The sequence below is a fragment of the Rhinatrema bivittatum genome, chromosome 5 (assembly GCF_901001135.1).
Source record: "Rhinatrema bivittatum chromosome 5, aRhiBiv1.1, whole genome shotgun sequence".
NCBI classification, from domain to species: Eukaryota; Metazoa; Chordata; class Amphibia; order Gymnophiona; family Rhinatrematidae; genus Rhinatrema; species Rhinatrema bivittatum.
The window spans coordinates 323,396,589-323,424,068 of record NC_042619.1 but is presented as its reverse complement, the minus strand read 5'-3'; the positions used below and the strand labels follow the sequence as shown (position 1 = coordinate 323,424,068).

The window sequence follows — 27,480 nt, the reverse complement described above, 5'->3', positions numbered from 1 at the left end:
ATTATGGAAAGTCATTTACTGGAAAAGTCTATCATCAGTGTCTAATAATGCAGTCTATAAAAATGGGAATTTCTCATATATATCTAAATGGCAACATAAATCCTAGCTCCTATTAAAAAAATCAAACCAGCACGCGCCTAGGGTCATGGCTATTTTATAACTTGCATGTGTATATGCATACTTTATAAAATAGCCTGTCTGCGTCCCCATGAGCGCCAAATTTTAAGTGGGCGCGCGCATGGGCGAGCAAATCCTGCTTCTACCACGCAAGTCGGGGCACTTTAAAAGGGGTGCGCACTGATGCCATTACCAGTTTACCAGCTCGTCCAGTTAACAGCTAGGTCCTCCAGATTCCTCTGGTTTGATAGCCTGTACTCCCCCCAGTTAATCCAGACTCTTCAAACCCCTCCAAAATAGCTCAATCTTTTTTTTCTTTTTTTTTGTAACGTACACGCCATCCATAGCAGAAATAAAGTCATGCAGTAGGGGGACCTAGGCACGCACAGGACGCATAACTATTTATGCGCACATCACTTGGCCAGGCCCCAAAAGGCTCACGCCCCGGCCCTTTCTGAAAAGTTGTGAGATGTACACTCTATGGAATTTACATGCCTGTCTGGGTGCTTCTTAAAATGCTGTCGATGCACACGAGCCCGACTTATTCGCGCATCCCCTAATTAATGCACTCACTGGGCTTTTAAAATTCACCTTGAAGAGCATATAACAATAGGAGGGTATTACATGGTGGGTAAAGTCTGCATATGCCTTTTACATGCAGACTGATGCGAAAGTTTCAAAGCAAACTCAAACACATAAGTTTGTTTTTGAAATATGAACATAAGTGTTGTTGTACTCACACAAAACCATCCACACAAACCCACCTGATCTATCAAGGATTCAACTTCTGCATCTGAATTTAAGGTGATAAGGTGAATTTTCAAATGTAACATACTATCGTAGTAAATTTCAAAAGCCATTTAAATATGTTAAGTGCACTTAAACATAGGTAAAGCCTATAATTCAATGGGATATACTGTAGCAATTTTCAAAAGCCCACTTACTCAGGAAAAATGAATTCACACATGTAAAACCCAGTTTTAAGTGTGCAAAAGCTATTGAAAATCAGGCCCTTAGGAGGTAATTTTCAAAATGTTTTACACGTATAAATGGACTTTTGAAAATTGCTACCTTTACGCATGTAATTCCTTTGAAAATTCACTCAATAAGGCACATTTTCAAAAGGTTTTATGCGAATAAATGGACTTTTGAAAATTGCTGATATATGCTACTTTTTCTCACATAACTCCTTTGAAAATTCACTCCATACTTTTTATAATCAAAAAGTATGCGCATTCTGTTCTAACTCTGTCCCCAGATCATCTTGCCACATTTCACATAATGGTAAGCATGAAAGCAATCAACATATGTAGTTTTGCATGCACTGAGCCCAGATCAATGTTAAAATAGCCACTTATATGCATAAAACCATGTTTTTATATGCATAAATGAGTCTGAATATTAATCCAATATTTATTTAGTAAAATTTTATTTCATGCTTCTCATCAGAACATTAAAGTGTTATAATTAAATACAATTCTTCCACCTAGCCACCCAAGCAATAGCTCACAGACAATAATACTCATCCCCATCCCAACCAACCCTAATCCTAAACTTGTTGCGCTGGAGGTGGACCCTTGGCCTGGCGCAGGATTGGTACGGCTCTCTGAGGGTTCCCAGAGAGCCGTACCAATCCCAGAGGTGGTACACATGAGGAGACAGAGGCTAGCTGGAGCTTCGCCAATAACAGTCCAGGGGTTCTGTGGGTTGAGCCCTTGGATTCCCGGACCGCCTGGGCTTAGGTGGGCCTCTGAGGGTCTCCTGGAGAGGTAGCGGAGAGGTGTGCCCACCAAGAGCAAAGGAGCGTGGTTAGTGAAGAACAGATAAGCTAGACCGGAACCGAGTGTTCCGGAGACCACTGGAACGGAACAGAAACTGAAGGTCCTCCGGTCAGGATAGGCTGCGCCTAGTGGTCTAGCTTGGAGAAGGCCACGGGTAACGTCAAAACAGGCAGGCCTGGTGGTCACAGGAGAAGCAAGGAGAGTGTCCGGATAGATCGCAAAGGTCAAAGCTAGGTTATCTGTCCGAGGGTGGTCAGCCAAAGCAAGGGTCAGTTCCAGGTATCAGTCCGAGCGTGGTCAGTAGCAAGCAGAGGTCAGTTCCAGGTATCAGTCCGAATATGGTCAGTAGCAAGTAGAGGTCAGTTCCAGGTATCAGTCCGAGCGTGGTCAGTAGCAAGCAGAGGTTAGATCAAGGCAGTGGTCCAAACGTGGTCAAAGGCAAGCTGAGGTCAGTACTGTGTATCAATCCGAGAAGGTACAACCTGGGTAGCGGAACGTGGAACAGGAATCAGGAACAGACGCTGGAATACAGGAAGGACCACGGCAACACAGGAACGCAGGAGCACTGGAAGACATAGGACACTGGAACACTGGAAAAAGCACAGGAGCAAGGAAAGCAGGAACACTGGAACAAGCATTGGAACAAGGAACGCAGGAACACTGGAACAAGGAACGCAGGAACACTGGAACAAGCACAGGAACAAGTAACGCAGGAACATAGGACGGCAACTAGCTTCACACAAGTGTGACGACCCGTTTGCCAAGGCGAGAAACTTAGGGAAGGCCCTTGCCTTATATAGGACGCTTAGGTGATGTCATTGGGAGGCGTCCGGCCCGAGGTTCTCGCCCTGGGCCCTTTAAAAGAGGAAATGTCAGACGCGCGCGCGTGCCTAGGGGCAGGGCCGAGGATGCGGAGCCCCTGCGGGAGCTCAGTAGAGAGGCCTGTGACAATGGAGGCATTCGGGGCAGGCGCTGGGGACACTGAGAACTGGCTGATGCTTCTAGGGAGGACAGAAAGGAGCCCGTAGAGGGGAGCCCAAGGTGAGCGGGCCCGGTCACGGCACCAGCGCGGCCGGGACGCTCAACAAAACTGCAACATTAATACAAGACAATCCAATATTAAAATCCTCTCCACATTGGGCCTGATTTTTAAAAAGCATTTACATGCTGAAAATTGGGTTTTATATGTGTAAATGTACTTTACCCATGTAGGTAGGCTTTTGAAAATTGCTACAGTATATTCCATTGAATTGTCCAAAGGATATTCCTGTATAAGTGCACTTTAAGGCATGTAAATTGTTTTTTAAAATTGCCACATTATGTTACAGTTACATATATAACTCTTTTAAAATTACCTCCACTATATCTAACTTACAGGTGAATTTTCAAAGGAGTTACGCATGCATATTGAGAAATGTATTACTTACCTGCTAATTTCCTTTTGTTTAGGTCAGACAGTTGAATCCAGAACCAGTGGGTTATGCACTTCTTTTTTTTTTTTAATTATTTATTGAATTTTCAATCTTGTATTACACACAAGGTTTAACTTGTATACAGAAACAATACAGAATATAAGAAAATTTTTTTAACATTGAATATACCACATCTATTATATTTCCTCAAAATATTCAGTATCACTCAAAAGAAACAATAAGTGAACACACTAATTCTTTCAGAGCGACTCTAAAGTAACATATAAATTAAATTTATATTACTACTGGAAAAAAGTAAGATTCTCTTCTAATTACTTTTAGCCTGATCATCAATTCCTAACAAAGTTCTAAGATGGTCAGGATTGGTGAACTGGTAGTTATGCCCTTTATATTTTATAACGCATGTACATGGGTATTTTAGCAAAAAATGTCCCCCAGCCTCTATTACATCTTTTCTATAAGCTAAGACTTTTTTCCTTCTGACTTGTGTAACTTTAACAAAGTCTGGATATATCCAGACTTTCTGTCCATTGAAAGTTTCCTCCCTATTCCTAAAGAAAAACTTTAAGATATTCTCTTTATCCGAGACCAATGCAAATGTTATTATCATCGTACCACGATTTTCAATCTTTATTTCTTCCTGAGATTTCATCAAGAAATCTGTAAGATTCATAGATTTCTCCTTTTCTGCATTTTGCAAACTAACTTCCTGTTCTTTTCCCTCCTGTTCTAGATCTTTACCTCTAACCTTTACTGTATTCTTCAAAAAGAAGGCTCTTACAATAATAGGCATTCCTTGTTCAGGAATTTTTAATACCTGCTTAACATAAGATCTAAATGACTCTACTGGACTTATTTTGTCCAACTTCGGAAAGTTTATAACTCTTAAATTTAAGGCACGAGTATGATTTTCTAAATATTCAATCTTTTTCTGTATTTCACTATCTGCTTATCCATATCCAGCATATCCAGCATAGCTCTCTGCTTCAACGGCAGGAGAGAAGAAAAACTGATACTTCACGCATATCCAGCATAGCTCTCTGCTTCAACGGCAGGAGAGAAGAAAAACTGATACTTCACGCATATCCAGCATAGCTCTCTGCTTCAACGGCAGGAGAGAAGAAAAACTGATACTTCACGCATATCCAGCATAGCTCTCTGCTTCAACGGCAGGGCAGAAGAAAAACTGATACTTCACGCATATCCAGCATAGCTCCCTGCTTCAACGGCAGGGGAGAAGAAAAACAACCAATAAGGGCTGAATAACATAGTCTGGGTAAAACAAATAAGCATGGTGTAGCTTGCTTATTGCGGCGGTTACTACCCCTACTACCCCTAACTAATCAAGCTTGATATTTCACTTGGATGCAGCTCCATCACTGCTCTCTACATTAATGGTGGGGGTGGAAGGGAAATAGAACCAAAGAGCTAAGAGAAACAGATAAGTATGAGAAAAAAATGTGTGAAGCTTACTGGGCAGACTGGATGGGCCGTTTGGTCTTCTTCTGCCGTCATTTCTATGTTTCTATGTTTCTATGCTTTAATTTGTAAATGCTGAATTTTCTCTACCTGCTCAACTCGTTTATCTATATCATGAATTTGTTTTTGTTGAGTGTCCAATATCTCAGAATTCTTTTTTACTACAACATTGGTCTCTTGAACTACATCTGCAAGTTTCATAATGGAAGAATCCAATTTAGCAATATAGTTCCACAATGTTTCCATGGTGACAGTTCCAGGTTTCATCTCTATATTTTTTATTTTCTTATATGCAAGACTATTCCCTTTTGGAGGATAACATGTATTTTGTTCTTGTTTCTTAACATTCTTTGGTGTACTCCCTTGTTCCGGTGTAAATGATTGGACATTACTATTGTCCAGTTCAGATATAGTCCGTGGTGTTTGTGGATTTCCCTGAATATCTTGATTTTGTTTAGGCATTCCTGGTAATAATTGGGGACTAACCCAACTTTTACCAGGGGGTGATGGCATCTCAGGCGCCCCCGGACTCAACGAGATATCCTAGGCCATAAGGGGAGATTTTCGCTCTAAATCTTCCCCTACTGCGGCCCCCTCAACAGGAGTTGTTTGAAGAGAATTTAACCACTCAGGCATTGAGTAGATTCTATTGATATTCCAAGAGGAGGCTTAATTTTCACCTTTCTCTTGGTGTGAGGCATAATTATTATATACTTCAGTAGTAAATTAATCTAAACTCTTACTTATAAACCTTGGTTCACTTGGGAGGCAAGGAGGAATAAGACTTTGCCTACCTGATGGTGTTTACCTTCTTCAGAAAAATAAAGGAGCAGTCCCAGTAAATCCAGCGAATCCGGTCAAAGCCGCACGCCCCTTTGGCGCACGGCTTCGGCTGCGCGCCGACGGCTGCTTCGTGCCATAGGAGAGCCCTTAAATCCTCCACGACCGGCTCCTCCTAGTGACGTGGCTGCTGTCAATTGGCTGATGGTATTACCGTCGGGGCCGAACTCAGCTACCCCCGGAAGTCCAAGGCACGCAGCAGAAAGCAAAATTTCAACAGGTAATGTCCCGAGTAAGAGTAGGTAAAAACCTGTAGGCTGTCCCTCTCCTTGCCTCCGGGTTATGCACTTCTACCAGCAGATGGAGATGGAGCAAAGCTGACATCACAATATATATATCTTCCTGCAGTGACATCAGCCCGTCAGTATTCTATTCAAAAGCAACTGTGGACAAACTAACAAAAAACTTGATTAAAAACAAACAACCAATGCTGTACTCAAACAACCAGAAACACCAAGTTCAGACAAGAATGTATTAACACTAGTCTAGGGACTGGAATAACACTTACCAGTAATCCCTGGAAACTCTTAGCCATGCAGAAGGACCATAGCCCAATCATTTGGCAGCCAAGGGTGGGAATTCATCTGTCTATCCTAAAGAAAAGAAAACTATCAGTTAAGTAGTAATTTCTCATTTCTTAGCATCCAGACAGATGAATCCAGAACCAGTGGGATATACCCAAGCTAATCCTTAATGGGGCGGGAGAATGCCCGTGGTCCAGTCAACACCGCTTGTGCAAAGCCTGCTTACTCCCAGGTCTGCACATCCAGATGATAAAACCTGGAAAAGGTGTGTAAGGAGGACCACGTCTCTGCTCGGCAAATGTCAACAGGAGACAACAGTCTAACCTTCACTCATGGCACTGCTTGAGCCCTAGTGGAATGAGCCCTAATCTGAGTGGTCAATGGCTTTTCAGCCGCTACATATGCGGCCATGACCACTTCCTTAATCCAGTGAGCTACTGTAGCCCGCGAAGCTGGTTCACCCCATTTTCCTTCACCATGAAGGATAAACAGACAATCCGTCTTTCAGAAAGGTTTAGAAACCTCCAGATATCTCACAACATGTCTCTTGACACCCAAGGGACACAACAGGCAGTATTCCTCCTCATCTCTTTCCTTATTCAAGGATGGTAAGGAAATGGACTGATTCAAGTGAAAATATGAGATCACTTTAGGTAAGAAGGAAGGAACAGTACGCATCTGTATCACCCCAGGAGTCACCTGAAGGAACGGCTCCCGACAAGGCCTGCAGGTTGGAAATTTGACGTGCAAAACAAATCGCCACCAAACACAGTTTTCAAGGTCAGTAACCACAAGGAAAGGCTAAGCAGCGGTCAAAACGTAGGGTTCGCCAAGAAATCCAAGCCCAGATTAAGACTCTACAAAAGAACCGGTAACCGCAAGGGAAGACTAAGATGTTTCACTCCCTTCAGGAAATGGTCAACATCAGGATGAGACAATAAGGATTCACCATTCATCTGGCCCCTGAAACAAGCAAGAGCCGCTACCTGTACCTTCAAGGAATTAAGGGCCAACCATTTATTCTATCCATCCTGTAAAAATTCCAAAATGAGCGGGATCCCAACTGAACAAGGAAGCACTCCTCGATCTTCACACCAAGTCTCAAACACTCACCAAACCCACACATAGGTTAAGGAAGTGGAGAACTTTCATGCTCTTAGCAAGGTGGAAATTACTGCAGAAGAATATCCAAGTTTCAACAAGCAAGGCTTCTCAAGGGCCATACTGTAAGACAAAACCAAGTCGGATCTTCCTGAAGGACAGGCCCCTGCTGCAACAGGTTCCTGTACATGGAAAACAAAGAGGGGTTTCCATCAGGAGTCTTCACAGATCTGTATACCATGGTCTTCTGGGCCAATCTGGTGCCACCAGAAACCCCATCCCGCTGTGGCCTTCGATCCTTCAAACCATTCTTCCCAATAGGGGCCATGGGGGAAAGGCATACAGCAGCTTGCATTCCAGCCAGGCCTGCACAAGAGCATCGATTCCTAAGGACTTCAGATCTCTCCTGTGACTGAAGAATCGAGTCCTGCTTGACATCATCTGGCTTAGTAAAATCAGAGGAAGATAATTCTCCCTGAGCCTCTAAGCAGCCCTGGCATAAGTTAGAGGGCCCTTCAGACAGAGAATGCCCTAATGTGACAGGACGCTCAGAGAGAAAGGTGCTTAGGTTTCTTAGCCAGTGGCACCATTAATCCGTCAATACACTTAACAGACGACTGAAGATGTACGTCCAGCTGAAGCTCCGCTGAAACAAATTTTATGTCCAAGTTTGTGTGCCAAAAAGCTAAGTGCACTGTGATCACTCCAAACCTTGGCACAAAACTGATAACTAGAAAACGCACAGGCTTTGTGCACCAATCAGACGCACAGGATGCACTCACAATCCTGTAGAGTGCAGCAAACCACACAGAAGAAAGCACGCAAAAACACCACCGTGGCCTACCATGTGGTGCACAAAAGAGAAGCCTAATGGCGGAGCCTAGCTCAACGGGGCCACTCAACCCACCAGGTTAACCAGTTCCCCTAACCTTCATGGGAGTGAGAATGGACAGTGGGATGGCGCACCGAGCACGAAGACTGGAGGAAGTCCTAAACCAACCCCTCCACTCTATCTCTGACTGTTTCTTTTTCTTTTTTAAACACTTATGTGAGCTCAGCCCTTCCCGGCTGAGTACAGAGATGGTCTCCAGCTGCGGAGGGAGAGGGCATATGCCGTCACTACCATGCTCAGCCTCCTGCACCTGCTGCCTTTAAACTGTAAGAACATAATAAATATGAAATTGCCATGCTGGGTCAGACCAAGGGTCCATCAAGCCCATCATCCTGTTTCCAACAGAGAACAAACCAGGCCATAAGAACCTGGCAAGTACCCAAACATCATGAAGATCCCATGCTACTGATACCAGTAATAGCAGAGGCCATTCCCTAAGTCAGCTTGATTAATAGCAGTTAATGGACTTCTCCTCCAAGAACTTATCCAAACCTTTTTTAAAACCAGTTACACTAACTGCACTAACCACATCCTCTGGCAAGAAATTCCAGAGCTTAATTGTGCGCTGAGTGAAAAAGAATTTTCTCCGATTAGTCTTAAATGTGCTGATTGCTAACTTCATGGAGTGTCCCCTAGTCCTTCTATTATCCGAAAATGTAAATAAGAACATAAGAACATGCCATCAAGCCCAGCATCCTGCTTCCAACAGTGGCCAATCCAGGCCATAAGAACCTGGCAAGTACCTAAAAACTAAGTCTATTCCATGTTACCGGTGCTAGTAATAACAGTGGCTATTTTCTAAGTCAACTTAATTAATAGCAGGTAATGGACTTCTCCTCCAAGAACTTATCCAATCCTTTTTTAAACACAGCTATACTAACTGCACTAACCACATCCTCTGGCAACAAATTCCAGAGTTTAATTGTGCGTTGAGTGAAAAAGAACTTTCCCCGATTAGTTTTAAATGTGCCACATGCTAACTTCATGGAGTGCCCCCTAGTCTTTCTACTATCCGAAAGAGTAAATAACCGATTCACATCTACCCGTTCTAGACCTCTCATGATTTTAAACACATCTACTCGTTCAAGACCTTTAAAGATTTTAAAGACCTCTCCCTCCCTTAGCCATCTCTTCTCCAAGCTGAAAAGTCCTAACCTCTTTAGTCTTTCCTCATAGGGGAGCTGTTCCATCCCCTTTATCATTTTGGTTGCCCTTCTCTGTATCTTCTCCATTACAACTATATCTTTTTTGAGATGCAGCAACCAGAATTGTACACAGTATTCAAGGTGCGGTCTCACCATGGAGTGATACAGAGGCATTATTACATTTTCATGTACAATCAGCTAAGTCCATGCTGGCTAAAAAAAAATCAGCTACCGGACCAAGGCATACATCTGAGGGACCACGAAGTCACTTCTGGAATCTCAACTGGGGGAGGATCCATTTGGTATCATCGCAGGAGAGCAGGCCAATTAATTTTCCTTTGCAAATTCTCCTTCTAAAAGCTGATGCAATCCCAACAGGGAAATGCACGTCCACCATCTGCTGGAGACAAAGAATACTGGCAGGCTTATGTCACTGCAGGAGTATATATACTGGGACGTCAATTTGGTCCGTCTCCATCTGCTGGTAGAGGTGCATAATCCACTGGTTCTGGATGCTAAGAAATTAACATACTAACATCAATTTTCAAAAGCCATTGACCCATGTCAGTACACTTCACAGGGGTAAAACCTATGAACAATTCAGTGGCATATATTCTAGCAATTTTCAAAAGTCCCCGTATACGGGTAAAGTGCATTTACACGTGTCAAATCTAGTTTTAAGCATGTAAATGCTTTTGAAAATCAGGCCCTTATTCTAATGTATCCTGCTCTACCTCAATCATTTCTCAGTAACTTCTTAAGCAGTCTACATACAATACTGCAGTGATATATATAGCTAGTCCTCCTAATGCAGTGTTTTGTAATGCTCACCTGGAGGATCACCTAGTCCGTTGAGTTTTCAGGATTGCAACAATGAATATGTATGAGATAGGTTTGCATATATTGGAGATCCAGTGTATGCAAATTTCTTTCACTCAGATTCATGGCAATATCCTGAAAACCAGACTAGTTAGGTGTGCCTCCAGGAAAGAGTAGGTAAAAACTGTACGACTGGACAAATTCATTCAACCTGAGTAAAAATCCATGCTCATTTCTGGAACTTCAAATGAATGAGTTCCAGTCTAATCTCCAATGGCAGATCATACCACCATTTTGGACCATAAGAAAAAGCCATGAGCTGAGTTGAAAAAAAAGTCTTATCTCTTTATGGCTTGGTAGTACTAAAACAACTTTCTGCGAAGAACAAAGATGTTGTTGGCTCATAATGTTTTATTATTCTAGCTAATATTCAATGATACACCTTGACAGATTCTGCTGAACATCAAATAGATAAATCAACAGAAAACCAATGCAAATCATAAAGGATAAGTGAAATGTCATCATATTTCCCAGCTCCCAGCACCAAGCGAGCAACTGTACTTTGGATCAGCTTTAAGCATCTCAAATTATATACCATCCTATCCATCAAGTGTGACCTAGTTTGACAGCATATGCATATTGCTCCCATTAGGATGTCAGGAAATGGTCTCTGGATGGACAGCAGGATTCAATGTTTTCCTTTGCTGTCAGGTGCTCCTACCTAAGAAAGTTAAAATTTGTAACCTATCATTAAAATCATCCATTGTACTGAAGATTGGAGGGTGGCTAATGTAACCCCAATATTTAAATAGGGCTCCAGGGGTGATCCAGGAAACTACAGACCAGTTAGCCTGACATCAGTGCCAGAAAAATAGTGGAAAGTGTTCTAAAGATCAAAGTCTCAGAGCATATAGAAAGGCATGGTTTAATGGAACAATGTCAGCATGGCTTTACCCAAGGCAAGTCTTGCCTCATAAATCTGCTTCACAGTTTTGAAGGGGGGTAATAAACATCTAGATATAGATGAACTGGTAGATGTAGTGTATTTGGATTTTCAGAAAGCATTTGACTAAGTTCCTCATGAGAGGCTGCTAGGAAAAGTAAACAGTCACGGGATATGTGATGTCATCTTTTTGTGGATTACAAACTGATTAAAAGACAGGAAGCAGAGTAGGATTAAATGGACAATTTTCTCAGTGGAAAAGGGTATACAGTGGAGTGCCTCAAGGATCTGTACTAGGACCCGTGCTTTTCAATATATTTATAAATGATTTAGAAAGGAATACGACGAGTGAGGTAATCAAATTTGCAGATGATACAAAATTATTCAGAGGAGTTAAATCACAAACAGATTGTGATAAATTGCAGGAAGACCTTCTGAGACTGGAAAATTGGGCATCCAAATGGCAGATGAAATTTAATGTGGATAAGTGCAAGATAATGCATATAAGGAAAAATATCCCATGCTATAGTTACACGATGTTAGGTTCCATATTAGTAGTTACCACCCAGAAAAAAGATCTAGGCGTCAAGGTGGATAATACATTGAAATCATTGGCTCAGTGTGCTGCAGCAGACAAAAAAGCAAACAGAATATTAGGCATTATTAGGAAGGGAATGGTGAATAAAACAGAAAATGTCATAATGTCTCTGTATCGCTCCTCGGTGAGACCACACCTTGAATACTAAGTACAATGCTGGTCACCGTATCTCAAAAAAGATATAGTTGTGATGGAGAAGGTACAGAGAAGGGTGACCAAAATGATAAGGGGATGGAACAGCTCCCCTATGAGGAAAGATTAAAGAGGTTAGGGCAGTTTTGCTTGGAGAAGAGACTGCTGAGGGGGGATATGATAGAGGTCTTTAAAATGATGAGAGGTCTAGAACGGGTACATAAGAACATAAGAACATAAGAAATTGCCATGCTGGGTCAGACCAAGGGTCCATCAAGCCCAGCATCCTGTTTCCAACAGAGGCCAAACCAGGCCACAAGAACCTGGCAATTACCCAAACACCTAGAAGATCCCATGCTACTGATGCAATTAATAGCAGTGGCTATTCCCTAAGTAAATTTGATTAATAGCAGTTAATGGACTTCTCTTCCAAGAACTTATCCAAACCTTTTTTGAACCCAGCTACACTAACTGCACTAACCACATCCTCTGGCAACAAATTCCAGAGATTTATTGTGCGTTGAGTGAAAAAGAATTGTCTCCGATTAGTCTTAAATGTGCTACTTGCTAACTTCATGGAATGCCCCCTAGTCCTTCTATTATTCGAAAGTGTAAATAACCGAGTCACATCTACTCGTTCAAGACCTCTCATGATCTTAAAGACCTCTATTATATCTCCCCTCAGCCGTCTCTTCTCCAAGCTGAAAAGCCCTAACCTCTTCAGCCTTTCCTCATAGGGGAGCTGTTCCATCCGCTTTATCATTTTGGTTGCCCTTCTCTTTACCTTCTCCATTGCAACTATATCTTTTTTGAGATACGGCGACCAGAATTGTACACAGTATTCAAGGTGTGGTCTCACCATGGAGCGATATAGAGGCATTATGACATTTTCCGTTTTATTAACCATTCCCTTCCTAATAATTCCTAACATTCTATTTGCTTTTTTGACTGCTGCAGCACACTGAGCCGTCGATTTCAATGTATTATCTACTATGACGCCTAGTTCTCTTTCTTTGGTGGTAGCTCCTAATATGGAACCTAACATCGTGTAATTACAGCAAGGGTTATTTTTCCCTATATGCAACACCTTGCACTTGTCCACATTAAATTTCATCTGCCATTTGGATGCCCAATCTTCCAGTCTTGCAAGGTCCTCCTGTAATGTATCACAGTCTGCTTGTGATTTAACTACTCTGAATAATTGTGTATCATCCGCAAATTTGATAACGGTTAACGATGTGAATCGGTTATTTACTCTTTGGGATAATGAAGTTAGCATGTGGCACATTTAAAACTAATCGGAGAAAGTTATTTTTCACTCAAAGCACAATTAAACTCTGGAATTTGTTGGCAGAGGATGTGGTTAGTGCAGTTTCTGTAGGTAGGTTTAAAAAAGGTTTGCATAAGTTCTTGGAGAAGTCCATTACCTGCTATTAATCAAGTTGACTTAGAAAATAGCCACTGCTACTACTAGCATCAGTAGTGTGGGATCTACTTAGTTTTTGGGTACTTGCCAGGTACTTGTAGCCTGGATTGGCCACTGTTGGAAATAGGATACTGGGAATGATGGACCCAGTATGGCAATTACTTATGTTTCTTATGTAAACTCCCTGCAGTACTGTGCAACAAAGGTGCTGCCGCAAATAAAAATGATCCCAATAAAAACATGGTACTGAAAAGCAAAGAATATCCCGTGGGACGCTCAACTTCCAAAGCTGAAAAAGAATCCAACAGTGCAAGCATTTGATAATACGTTTGCATTAACAGAGATAAAGTCAAATCCAAGTAAACAATGAAATAGAGGTATTAGGCACAATTCTCAATGCTTCACAAAAATACTTTTTAGTTACTCCTACATACTTTGGATGGGTCATAGATGACTGGTGTAAAGAAAAGATTATGTACTAAGATGTGGTAAAGTGATGTTTCAGTAACAAAAATTTAAACAATTTCAAATCTGCTATTTCTAACCCAAGAATCAGTGAAACAGGTTTTCAGTTCCTAAATGAACTTTTTTGACATTACCTGAAAATAGCTTTAGAACACAATTTTACCCATCAGAAAGCTACCCTATTACAAATACTTGTGAACCCCCATGCTATTCACCTCTATCCAGGGTACAATTGGTATAGGTCTCTGAATCTATTAATTTAATGTGGGTAGCTGAATCTGCCACATTGCACTGTGGAAAACCTCAAAAAGGCTCAATGAAATCAATAGAATAAGGTCAGGTTTTTCTGATGAATTAGTTGTAGCAGACTTGAGTATTGACAACTGTAATTCTGCCAGTTTTAATGGATGACTTCTCCCTTCTGGCAGATTGTTAAATCTGGTCTACTCCAATATAACACGTGAGTCACTGAAAATCTGGTTACCTCAGGTGAAAGCACGATGTAGATAGTTCAACTTGCTTTCCATAGGTACAATCATTCTTTCTGCTTGACAAGATTCTCTGTAACTGAGAGACCAGTGAGGATAAAATACAGAGTTTGCTAAACTGGCTTACAATAAAGATCCCTAAATTTGCAGTAGGTAATGTTGGCAAAACTAACAACTATTAACTTCCTCTGATTCCCAGCATCTGACTATGCCTCAGACAAAGCTCCTGACAACTTCTCTCTCAGTGCTCTTACTAATTTTGTCTCAGCTTTTCTGAAAATTGAATTCCTTTATGAGGGTTATTTGATGGCTCTTCAGCTTCTAGTCATAATATGATTCTGAAAGAATTTTCTGAAGTTTTTGGTCCTATGTGTCAACCTCCAATTTTAGAAACTAATTCATTCTTGGTTCTTTTATCTGGTAAGGGAAAATTACAGTTCCCTGCCGCCTGTCTGGCTATTATTCAAGTTCCAAAAATCTCCTTCCCTGGGCTTGAGAACAGGTTAATAGTGTTCATTGTGTTCCTTCTCTATGCACTATAACTTACAGATGCAATAATTAAAGATAGGACAAAAGTGACTCCCCCCCCCCCCCAAATCTAAAGCCTTTTTCTCATGAATTGGTGAAGTTAGTGCCTTATGAATCTTATCTGAACTTAAGGCCACTAGGACCAGAAAATCCTAACCCTAAACTGCTTTATGTTTAGGATCTACATCTGCACTTACTTGTCCTAACAAAAATGCCACTGAAATCTTGAGAAGTTTCATTCTCATGGGATTTTGACGTGCAGAAAGTCCTCATCCCGTGTGGCTCTGCTAGCTCTGACCAAGGCACAAGAAGACATGAAGGAGGGGATGGGATGAGAAAGACAAAGAAGTAATGCATGGGACAGATGAGCATGGGAGAAAGAAAGACAGGGACACGTTTTGACAGAGCTCTTAAAAACTTTACAACAGGGGAGGTCAACAGCAATTCTCCCAGGTAAATTACCTGTTTGACCACGGCCCTTGCGCATTTGCAGGGTTCTACAATGTGCATCTTTTTAGCAGAACAGAGGGAAGGCATTCCAGGGGATGGGATCAGGACAGGGTTGGAAAGCAACCCATGTAGGCTGGATTTTCAAACCTACACTTGCTATTTTCCTGAACAAATCTACCCACAGGAAAAGCAGGGGCAAGGCTGCGGGCCCTTTATACTCATGGGCCAGTTTCAGAAGGAAAGCACGCAAGTACTTCTCCACTGAAAACTAGGAGCAAGGTCCCCCAGTACCAAGTACCCAAGGACGTAACCTGGGAAAGACCCTTTGCTCCTTCAGGGGTCATTTCGGCGCGTCCTCCATTGCTTCAAACTCAATGTGGTCTTTCAACAATTTCCGAACTTTCCCTTTGAAAATTCAACCAGAAAAAAGTCTACCCGTGCACACTTACGCCAGATAATTTGTGCTGGCAAATTTTCTGAGAAAAAACATATGTGCACACTTTTCAAAAATTCATAAATATGTACAATTCAATGCAAAGCCCTTTCCAAACCTGCCCCTCCCCTCCCCCCGGGAATGCCTCTGCTCACTGCCATAAAAAATATGTGCACAGAGGCCCCTGGCGGCACATTTACATGCATAGGGGTGAATTTTAAAAGCCCGGTGGGCGCCAAAACCGAGAGATACTCGAGTATGTCCAGCCAGCACCCGTTGAGCGGATTTTTAAAGCCTCCAAGTACGTGCAGAAATAAGAAGCTGCAAGAAAGAGGCAGGGCGTGGTCTGGGCATTTGGGGACTTTTAACTTGAAATTACAGTTAAGGATGTATGCGCAAAATCGCGCGCCGGGGTCCTCTGCCGCGAAACTTTACTACTGCTATGGATGGCGTGTAAGAAATGAATAAAATCCAGGCTAGTCAGCAGGGTTTTGTTAACAGGGTAAAAAGGAAGCTATTTAACTATGGGGGATAAGAAGTCCTATCATTTAACTGGGTGAACTGGAAACAAACTGGGAAAACTGGTAATTGCGTCAACACGCATCTACTATAATCCCCCCACTTATGTGGTAGAGGTGGCATTTGCGCACGCACATATGTGCGTCCATATAAAATTGCATGCACATGTACGAGCGTACAGCCTAACTTATACCATGCATGCATATATGCCTTTATGTCATAAAATGGGCACGTCTTTTGGTGTGAGTTGGCATATGCTCATACAAGTCTGCCTGCGCGCCAGTATCAAAGTTACCGGAATAGAGTGCAGGCAGTCTTCTAAAAGGCCATTTCAACCAGTAAAGCCTTGTTTTATCTGTGGAAAAGTCTTTCAAAATTCCCCTCAGGGAAGGCAAATTTCAAAAGCATTTATGCGGGTAAAACACCGCTTTACCTCTTCTAATACTGCCCACTATGTAGATACAAATCGTCGTGTACACCCTGTACACGCATACTTTTACTCACATATAAAGGGGTCGATGCAATAAGGTGCGCTGAAGCTGCCGCGGGTTTGTACGTGCGTTTTCCTGAACAAATCCCTATATGGGGATGTAAAGAAGACGATTAGCTAATCATAGGCAATGCAGGGAGCTGCGCTAATGCTAGTGCGGGCTTTTTACCGCCATGGTCAGGGCACAAGTTAAGTGTCAGTGTTGACTCGGGGGGGGGGGGGGGGGGGGGGGCTATGTTGGCATCCGGACATCCTGAAAACCACCTTGCTGAGCACCTATCTTGGTGTCTGAGTGGCCAGCTTAGCTCGTTGCCTTTCTGGGCTTCGGAACGGCCAGCTTAGGTAGCTACTTCCCTAGGTGCTTTTCTCGACATCTGAGCGGCTAGTATTGCGACCAGCTGAGTGCCTAACTCTGTGCCCGAGCAACCAGATACACGGCCAGAAGAGCGTCTGAGCAGCAAGATTAGCTGGGTGCCTGATCATGCAAATTTGCGAGCAACTAAGTTTCTAGCTCAGCGCCCAAATGGCAAGGTACACTAGGCACCTTTCAAGACACACGATTGTGCAGATTTTTCTGCCACGAACAGAAGAGCATGAGCGGCCTGATAAGCACCTGGCTGAATGTCTATCTCGACTTCAGAGTGGCCTGCTTAGCAAAGCGCTTTTCACGCCATCTGAGGTAGGCGCTTCCCTAGGTGGATAGATACATGGCCAGAAGAGCGGCAAGATTGTTGTGAATATTTGCCTTGTTTTCTGCAGCACAGTTATTGGAAATATTTAAAAATACTTTCCAAGGACCTGTTCACTCGCTCACTCGCTTTCATGCATGGATTATCGGCGCGGGTATTGAACGCAGATGCAGCCACTTATTACATGTGCCCTGTATCACACTTAAGTACGTACATTTTTCCGTACATGCACAGATTTCTGCTCACAAATCATTTTCATAATTTATTTTTTTTATATCCCGCGCAAGCAGCAGCTTCAGCCGCGCGTGGTGATCAAAATCCGCGCACATAACAAGCGCCTGTTCTGCCGCGGTCTTATTATATCAGCCCCAAAAAGAGGTATTCTGGAGGCGAGCTTTGAGTGGGCTTAGCATTTATGTGCTTACTTTTCAGTTTTCTAAAGTATGAGTGTAAATTTCCCTGAGAAAGCAAGGGGCAACAATTAGCAGGTGCCCCCGGGGTAATTTACAAAGCAAAAGAAACTCGCACACTTTCCCTTTGAATATCTGTGTGCAGTCTCCATCCCGCTCTTTGGCTGGGCAGGGGTGCACCACTCTCTTTCTCTCTCGAAATCCCAGGCACTCCACCCCGGAAATCATATCAACTCACACCCCTTGGGACCTTGTCAGTGTGAGATAGACCCTATCGGAGCCCCTTGATGAGATTAGGGCTCTAAACACCACATAGGACTCAATGGCTTAGAATCCTACTCCTTACAACTCTCAACAAATTCTTCTAAATTCAGTCTTCCTATTCATGTGGGAGCAGGGGTTTTGCAACCACTATTTTACCCCTCCTAGTGGAGAGGGTAAAATAGTGAGCACACTGACTCTGACATCACCAAAGACAGAGTCTGCTGAGATCCCAGACATACTGAGGGCATTCAGACCAGCTGAAGCCACGTTCTACATGATTGTAAGAGGCAGAAAATGATACATAGAAACACAGAAATGACAGCAGACAAGGACCAAACAGTCCATCGAGTCTGCCCAGCAAGCTTATGGTGGCATCAAAAGTATCAGACTTATTGGTTAAGGGTAGTAGCATCCACATCACCAAGTTACCCCCATGCTTATTTGTTTTCGAAGACCATAAAATTTAGTGTCCTTGTTGGTTGCTGTTTGAATTTGATTCCGCCCATTTTTTATTCTTTTCCCCCTACCATTAAAGCAGACAGCAATACTCGAGCAGAGAACTATATTGCAGTTGTATCAACAGTATGAAGACTTACTGGTTAAGGGTAGTAACTGCCACACCTACAAGTTACCCCATGCACTTTTTTCTTCATTTCCATCCTCTAGCCTTTAGGGATTCACAGTGTTTATCCTATGCCCCTTTGAAATCTTTCACCGTTTTTGCCTTCACCACCTCCTCAGGAAAGGCATTCCAAGCATCCACCACCCTTTTTGGGAAGAAATATTTCCTGATGTTGGTTCTGAATCTTCCTCCCTGGAGTTTCATTATGTGACCCTCTAGTTCTACTAATTTCTTTCAAACGAAGAAAATTTGTTGATTGTGCAACATTAATTCCTTTCAGGTATCTAAAGATCTGTATCATGTCTCCCCTGCACCTTCTCTCCTCCAAGTTATACATATTTAGGTCCTTCAACCTCTCCTTGTAAGTCATTTGATGGAGACCCTCCACCATTTTTGTTGCCCTTCTCCGGACAGCCTCCATCTTGTCTCTGTCCCTTTTGAGATACGGTCTCCAGAACTGAACACAGTACTCCAGGTGAGGCCTCACCAAAGACCTGTACAAGGGGATTATTCCTTTTTCTTACTGATTATTCCTCTCTCTATGCAGCCCAGCATTCTTCTGGCTTTAGCTATCGTCTTGTCACATTGCTTCACCATCTTCAGATTGCTAGACACTATCACACCAAGGTCCTTCTCTTACTCTGTGCACAGTAGTCCTTCACCCCCCATCACATACAGCTCTTTTGGATTACCACACCCCAGATACATGACTCTGCACTTCTTGCCATTGAATCCCAGCTGCCATATCTTTGACCTCCATTCAAGCTTCCTTAAATCACATCTCATTCTCTCCTCCTTCTGGCGTGTCCACTCTGTTGCAGATCTCAGTATCATCCGCAAATAGACAAACATTATCTACTATCCCTTCCGCAATGTCTCTCACAAAGATATTGAACAGAACCGGTCCCAACACCGATCCTTGTGGCATGCTGCTTAATACCATTCTCTCTTCAGAGTAGGTTCCATTTACCATCACACGCTGCCTCTAGACATGTGTAAATAGTGCCCATATACTTTACACCAGTTTGAAAATTAGCCCCCTAATGTAGAATTCAAAACTTTTATTGAGATAACCTGTCACCTGGGTAGTGTGTAACAATCAATAATATATTTAGTTAATAAATTAAGGGCTTTTCCAGCCTACAAAACCCAGAAAGGAAAAATGAATCATTCAACAAATCCATGTCTGCATTTTATCTTACTGTAATTTATATAAATACATGGAATCAAACTTTATATATCTCAGCATTTGTTTTTACACTATTCACAGGTAAAATGGCTTAACATCATTTTAAGACACCCATGATATATTTAAGCATGTTGACTCAACTCTATTCCAAATAAGAACATATTTTAAAATTACATTCTGCTGCTACAGAAATGCAGTCTGAAGACTTAGGGGTAGATTTTACAAATTTGCGCACACGTGTACTTTTGTTCGCGCACCAGGCGCAAACAAGAGTAAAGCGGGATTTTAATAGATACGCACGTAGCCGCGCATATCTGTTAAAATCTGGGATCAGCACACGCAAGGCTGTGCAAAATCGGCAGCCTGCGCGCGCCGAGATGCGCAGCCTGCCTCCGTTCCCTCCGAGGCCGCTCCGAAATCGGAGCGGACTCGGAGAGAACTTTCCTTCCACCCCTCCGCACCTTCCCCTCCCCTACCTAAACCCCCCTTATCTTTGTTGCACAAGTTACGCCTGCCCAAGGCAGGCGTAACTTGCGTGCGCCGGGCCAGCCGCCAGCGCGCAATTTCCAGGCCCAGGAGCCGTTCCGGAGGCCTCGGCCACGCCCCCAAAACGCCCCTGGGCCGGAACCACGCCCGCGGCCCCGCCCCCAAATGACGCGCCGCCGCGACACACCCTCCCGACATGCCCCCCACCCCCAAGAAAGCCCCCGGACTTAGGCTCGGCGCGCATAGGGGGAACTTCGGGCAGGTTTTCGGGGGTACACGCGTATCTTACGCACGTACCCCTTTGAAAATCTGTCCCTAAAGGTACTGCCTTGAATGTATTTTCATCATTGCCTACCATGTGTAAGATTATTACCAAACTAAAAAATTAATATAATATACAAAGGATGGTGATAAAATCAAGAGCCATCCCAATGTGACTTGCACACTAGACTGACAAAGTCTAATCAATCTTAAGGCAATTATGCTGATTGCTCATGTTAAAGCATATCACCTGGAAAATGCACAATGAATGAGACATCTTAAAGGTACCTTTAAAAAAATAATTTTCAACTAAAAACTTGTGATAAAATTGTCCTAGTTTATAACATAACGAATTTCAGAAAAAATGTAGAGAAAAATGAGGATATTATTGCATCTCTGGATTCAAGCCAAAGTCAAGAGAGATCTCTCTTCTTTTTTTGGCATTTTTAAAACAACATTTTAGGTGATTATGACACAAAATAGGGATGAATTAGCCCTAGTTTAAAACCTGTGAGCAGTAACACTAATATTTGGATTTTTAATATTTGTACTTAGGGAAATTGCCTGCACATCATAGCAGATGTAAATGTGTCATTTTCATTAGGCAATTTTTGAAAGTGGAAGCATGTACATATTTTCTCTTTGAAAATTAATGCAAACACTGCAGATATGCAGCCAACCTCAACATTATCCCTCAAAATGACCTGCCCCAGGAGTATTAGTGGGATCTGAATCCTGGTTTCCCTGGTTCTTAGCTCATTGTTCTAACCACCAGGCCATTCCCTCTGCCAATCACCAAGGCTTTAACTCTGGCTACTGTGCATTTACACATCTTTCATATGCATTTATAATTTAATCATCTTAAAAAAAAAATCAATGTAGAGCGGGAGAATGCATTTACTTAAATCATGCTTGGATCAGAAAATGTCATACTTGTGTAATTCAACCCCTTTTTGTGTCTGCTACCATGTGTCCAATATAGGAATAATTTTGTAAGATTGGGAGTAAAATTAAATTGGCATATATGTACATAAGTTATGCCAATTTTCAAAGCAGACTTGTGTGCATATGTCTGCTTTGAAAATTATCCCACCAAATCTGCTTGCACAAGTTACACCTGCTACAATTTTTGCACACATTTTTCAACAAAATCCAAAAGCACATGCATAGGTCCAAACTCTTCCCCAGTATACCCTGAACAATGTCTCCAGATAAACTTGCATGCAAACTTAATAGATACATTTGAGTATACCCGCATATAAGGCAATTTAGTAAAAGTCCCTTTCTCTCTGAGGGTAATTTTGTAACTATGCATGGTCGGTTAAAGTCAGCGTGCACAATTTCTGCACGCACATTAGCACAAATTTTCAAAATGAACTTACATACATAATTTCATTTTGAAAATATGTGGGTAATTGGCCTAGTGTGTGCAACAATAGTCTCATAGAATATGATGGAATATAAAGAACGTAAGACTTAGCTGTGGTTACAATTCTATAATTTCAATTTTATTGTGTGATTTTATTTTATTGTTTAAATTATGGATGTTATTTTATTAGTTTGATGTTGTTATGCTAGGATTTTATAAGATTGTTGTATTTTATTTTACTGTATACCGATTTGAACTTTTGATGAAAATCGGTATAACAAATTATTACCACTACCAATACCAGCCATTCTGCTTAATTTTGTTCTTGGTGTTTTGCCATAGATCCTAGCTGATGAATCACTTTCCCCTCACTTCTTTACAACTAAGGATCTGCTGTGCTTAGCCCATATCTTCTTAAATGCCATTACCATTATTTGTGTGTGGACTACAGGGAAGTAAAGACCACCCACCATTTCCTGCTCAAGATTTATGCAATAAAAATTCTACATGGAAAAAAGGAAAGTAGAAGATTTCTTTCTTAACCTTCACATTCATACTATAGGGTGAATTTTCAAAGTTCTTATGTATGTAAAATTAGCATATATGCACATAAGTAGCTTGAAACATACATAACGTCATAAAGTAATGACGGCAGAAAAAGACCATATGGTCCCTCCAGTCTGCACAGTGAATTTCTTATAGTAGTAAAGCAGAGTTGTTTACCTGTAACAGATGTTCTCCAAGGAATACAGAATGTCATCAGCTGGGTCTCTGACACGGAAAACTTATATCAAAGTTTCTAGAATTCTGACTTGGCACATTGAGCATGAGGATCATAGTCCCCTTTTCCTCATGAAGCTTCAGGGAATCAGAGCATATGTATACAGAAGACTCTTGCCCCAAGGATGGGCAAGGGTGTCTGAGGCTGGTTTGCTGTCTGACCTGTACAGGGAGCAGAACCAAGGCAACTTCTTGTTGCAAGGGGACAAGAATAGTTCTACATCCGGGCTCCCCCAAAGGCGGAATATCCGATTCGCTAACCCCTTGTCCAGGGATCACTCATGGGGTCAGAAGGCTTGACTCAGCCTGTCCGCTATCACGTTCTCCATCCCGGTCAAGTACATGGTGCTGAGCATCATCCCGTGGAACAGGGCCCATGACCAGATCCGGACTGCTTCCTGACTCAGGAGGTATAATCCCGTGCCTCCCTGCTTCTTGACATACCACACAGCTTCCTGGCTGTCGGTTTGGATCAGGATAATTTTGTTGGACAGCTGACCTCTGAAAGCCCATAGCGTGTACCTGATTCCCCAGAGCTCCAGGAAATTGATTTGGCAATAGCTTTCCTGGGCAGACCAGAGACCCTGGGTGCTGAGCCCATCTACATGAGCTCCTCAGACCAGGGTGGACGCTTCCAAGGTTAGGACAATTTGTGTAGGAGGTCTTTGAAAAGAGGTCCTCCATTACAGATTTGAAAATACCCACCACCATGACACTGAGTCCTGGAGAGACAGGGTAACTCGGATGCTGTCCTGGAGGCTCTGTGTGGCGTGGCATCACTGTGACTTCAGGGTCCATTGAGCTCTGCGCATGTGTAATCGTGCCAAGGGAATAACATCGACAGTTGCAGCCATGTGGCCCAACAGCCTCAACATGTGCCAGGCATACACCTGCTGGCTCTGCTGAATCTCTACCATGATGGTCGTCAAAATGACAGCCCTTTGACGAGGCAGGAAGGCCTTGGCCTGAGTCGTGTCTAGCTCTTATGAAGTCCAATTGAGGTGATGGACCTAGATAGGACTTCGGATAGTTGATAACGAACCCTAGCAACTCCAACACCTGGATGATCAAGCGCATGGACCTGATGGCTACTGCCTAAAATGTGTTTGTGACCAAATCATCCAGATAGAGGAAAACATGCACCCTCAGCCTGCTGAAGTGCGCCACCAACACGGCCAAGCATTTTGTGAAGACTCATGGGGTTGACACTAACTTGAACAGCAACACCCAGTACTGGAAGTGCTGTTGTCCCACGAGGAATCGAAGATACTTCCTGTGACCGGGAAAGATCTCAATGTGAGTATATGCCTCCTTTAGATCGAAGAAGCATAGCCAGTCCCCTTTTTGCAAGAGGGGGATCAAGATGCACAGGGAAACCATCTTGAACCTTTCTTTTTTTTAGAAATTTGTTCAAGGCCCTTAGGTCTAAGATAGGACAGAGTCCTCCTGTTCTCTTTGGAATCAGGATGTACCTAGAGTAGAATCCTCACCCTCTTTGCCCTGGTGGGTCAAGCTCGACCGCTCTGGCAGCTAAGAGGAAGGTCGAGCTAGCAGTAGTGCTAGCAGTACCTCGATACACTACTAGCCCCCAAAAAAGGCTCGGACGGCAATTTGGCGGGACACCCAATAGATTAAATTGGTACCCTTGATGGAGAATGGACAAAACCCATTAGTCCGAGGTTATACTGGGCCATTGGTTCGCAAAGAACCGCAGCCTGCCCCTGTCTGGAGGGTCCAATGTCCCGGGTACAGGCGACTGACCTATACTCCCTACAACCCAGTCAAAACTCCATCCATGGAGCTGACTGAGGCACCAGCCGTGGAAGTCCTGATGGTGTTGACAGGAGCGAGGGGACAGAGGATAGTACATCCTCTGGCAAAAGAAAGACTTCCTCTGTCCTGTTCTTGCTGGCCTCCTAGAAGAGGAGGACAGGTCCGGAGTGCTGGCGGAGAGTTGTTGGAGGGTTTCATTGTAGTCCCGGAGCTGGGCCACCGCGTCCCTCACCCTGTCTCCGAAGAGATTCTCCCCAGTACATGGCATGTCAGCAAGTCATTCCTGTGCTTCTGGGAGATCCGAGGCCTGCAATCATGCCATTCTGTGGGTGCCGATTCCCACTGCAGAGACCCTCAATGCCTTCTTGAAAACATTGTAGGTCACTCGAACCTCATGTTTCCCACATTCCAGGACCTTACACATCAGTGACATAAGGGTACCCTGCTGCTGTTGAGGCAGCTGCTCGGCCACCTCCTGCACCTTGCTTCCAGATGTCCTGTGAGTATTGGCTCATGTAATAAGCATGGCCCCTCGAAAAACTTTCCTCCCAAGAGCATCCATCACTCTGTGGTCCCTTCCCTGGGGGCATCGAGAAATGGGTCTGAGACTGCTTGAATCTATTAAGAGGAGATTCGACCACCACTGACTGGTGGGGCAGCTGTCTCTTATCGAATCCAGGAGACTTTTGGTCAAGATAAACCCTGTCAGCATTCTTATTCATGGGAAGCACTGTGAGGGGGTGTTCCCATATCCTCAGCAGCAACTCCTTAAGGATCTCATGGACCACCATAATCTCCTTAGGAGCCTCCATGAACTGCAACATCTCTAGCATTTTGTGCCTGGCATCCTTCTCCATCAGCAACTGAAATGGGATGGCTTCTGCCAACACCCTCACATAGCCTGCAATGGCTAAGTCCTCGGACAGAGACTTCCTTTGCTCTTCTGGAGAAGGGTCTGAGGGAAGACCCTTGGAAGATTCCAAGATATCTTCCCCCCAAGGGTCACAGGGACCCTCATCCTAACTGTAAGCCACAGGACATGGGACCCTAGGTGCTTGGCCTTGGTCCAGAGGTGCCAGCACCGGCAAAGTTGGATGGGGGGCTACGGGCCTTGGTGTCTCTGCCAGCCTAGCTGGAACTTCCTCCTTTGAGGAACCGGCAAAGACCACCATATTAGTAGGGGGGAAGCACTGGTGCCCCACTGGGCACCGACGCCGTCCCAGGTACAGACACTAGCTGGGTCGGTAATGCACTGATGAGCATGTTGAGCTTCTTCAGCAAATGTTGCAGGACAGACGGTACCGGCTCCGGTGCTGTCGGTGCCACAGAACTGATGTTCTGCAGTACCCGTTTCACCGCCAGCTGGATGGCGCTCCAGCTCCTCCTCGAACATTGCCAATGCCAATACCAACTGGGAGGAAGGAGGAGTGGCCAGATCTTCTTCAGACCTATGAGATAGATCAGTGATTGGCATCAGGACTGGTGGAGACAGTCATGGACCCCCGGCACAGATAGAGGACTGGCACTCCTTGCTGCGGGGTTGCTTTGGGGGCATCGCGGCATGAGCCAGTGTGTCCCTGTGCCCGATGCTGTGCATTGACGGATCCAGCACTGATGCTTCTTTGGCTTCCGTCGATGCTTGGACCGTCTTTCCCAGGTGCCGAGGCTGTTGACGAGGAACCCTACATCCTCGGCCTGGCAGAGATAGACAGTGGTTGGTCTCTGGTGCTCTAATCTGCCAGCGACATCGACAGAACCAATGGACCCGCCAAAGTTGATGCCGTGGTGTCCATTAGTGCGGCTCCAAGGTCCATTGATACCAATGTCACTGATGCAAATGCTGATGGCTCGGTCTTCTTCAACCCAAAGAACTTTTCCATCTTCATGAGCCGAAGTCGACGTCCAGAGTTGCACATAAGCGGCAACCTTGGACATTCTATGATGTTTCCAGGCAGAAGACACATATCTCATAATAGATCTGGTCCTCGAGTACCGGGAGCATCACTGAAAGCTGGACATAGCCATGATGGGAAGAAACAAAAGGGCCGTAAAATCAAAATCTATGGCGGTGGGTGTTGATAGCTGGCGGAAACCGAAACACTGTCGCCTCGAGGGAATTGACCGTGAAAGGAAACTTACCAGAAGCGTTGAAAACCCTGACTAGGAGCACTTCAGGGAAGCACTGAGAGGGATCAGGCGATGAATCCCGTGAGGAAAAACACACGAAAACCGCATGAACATTTTTTTCCAAAAGGCGCAAAACAGCCAAAGTAAGATCACTTATACCGTGATGCTCACAGCTCTGCAGAAAAAAAGAGACTGGAGAGGGACCAGAGTTTAGAGCATGCTGGGCTTCCTCAGTGTGCCAAGTCAAAGTTCTACAAACTTTGACATAAATTTTCCATGTCAGGGCTCCATCTGATAATATCACCCACGCGTGAGGACTACCATCCTACTTGTCTTCGGAGAACATCCGTTTCATGCAGATTACCTCCATGTTTCTGTTAACTACACACATAATTGCGATTTTATAAACATTGAAATTGCGCAAGTACTTTAGGTTTTGCACGCATATATACATGTGAAAAAAAGGGCTGGACTAGGGACGTTCCAGGACACAGCCAACAGTTATGCACGTAGCTTGCTATTCTACAAGAATTACATGTACATTTTGCAACTTATGACGATAACTTTTAGACAGCCTTGTGGGCACACATGTACGTGCGTGCATATGCCAGCTCGCGCGAATGAATGTGGCCATTTTATAACACATGCACATATATGCATGTATGTTATATAATTGGCTGTATGCGCATACATGTATGCAAGTGGGGGGAATTTTAGTAGATACATGTGCTGACGCACTTACCAGTTTTCCCTAGTTTTCCCCAGTAAAGGATAAAACTTCCTAACTCCCCTGGCTAGTTAACATCTCTTTAACCTTATTAGCCCCGACCCTTCAAACATCACTGACTAACCCTGATTTTTTTTATTTTAAAACTTATACACCATCCATAGAAGAAGTAAAGTTACA

At 43.6% G+C, this 27,480-nt stretch overlaps 1 protein-coding gene across 48 annotated transcripts in view; it reads right to left on the bottom strand.

Annotated features, from left to right (window-relative positions):
* PNPLA4 (patatin like phospholipase domain containing 4) overlaps positions 1 to 27,480 on the bottom strand; it is a 624,040-nt gene that overhangs the window by 49,108 nt on the left and 547,452 nt on the right. The window contains exon 1 of one of the 48 annotated variants that reach the window (XM_029604382.1): positions 6,159 to 6,240. The exons of 44 other annotated variants lie outside the window; for them this stretch is intronic. In XM_029604382.1, the coding sequence (XP_029460242.1) occupies positions 6,159 to 6,209 (51 nt within the window). In that variant the 5' untranslated portion in view covers positions 6,210 to 6,240. Of the gene's footprint in view, positions 1 to 5,604; positions 5,939 to 6,158; positions 6,241 to 27,480 lie in introns of those variants that run through there. 3 more of the 48 variants (XM_029604423.1, XM_029604422.1, XM_029604419.1) reach the window with 3 other exon arrangements.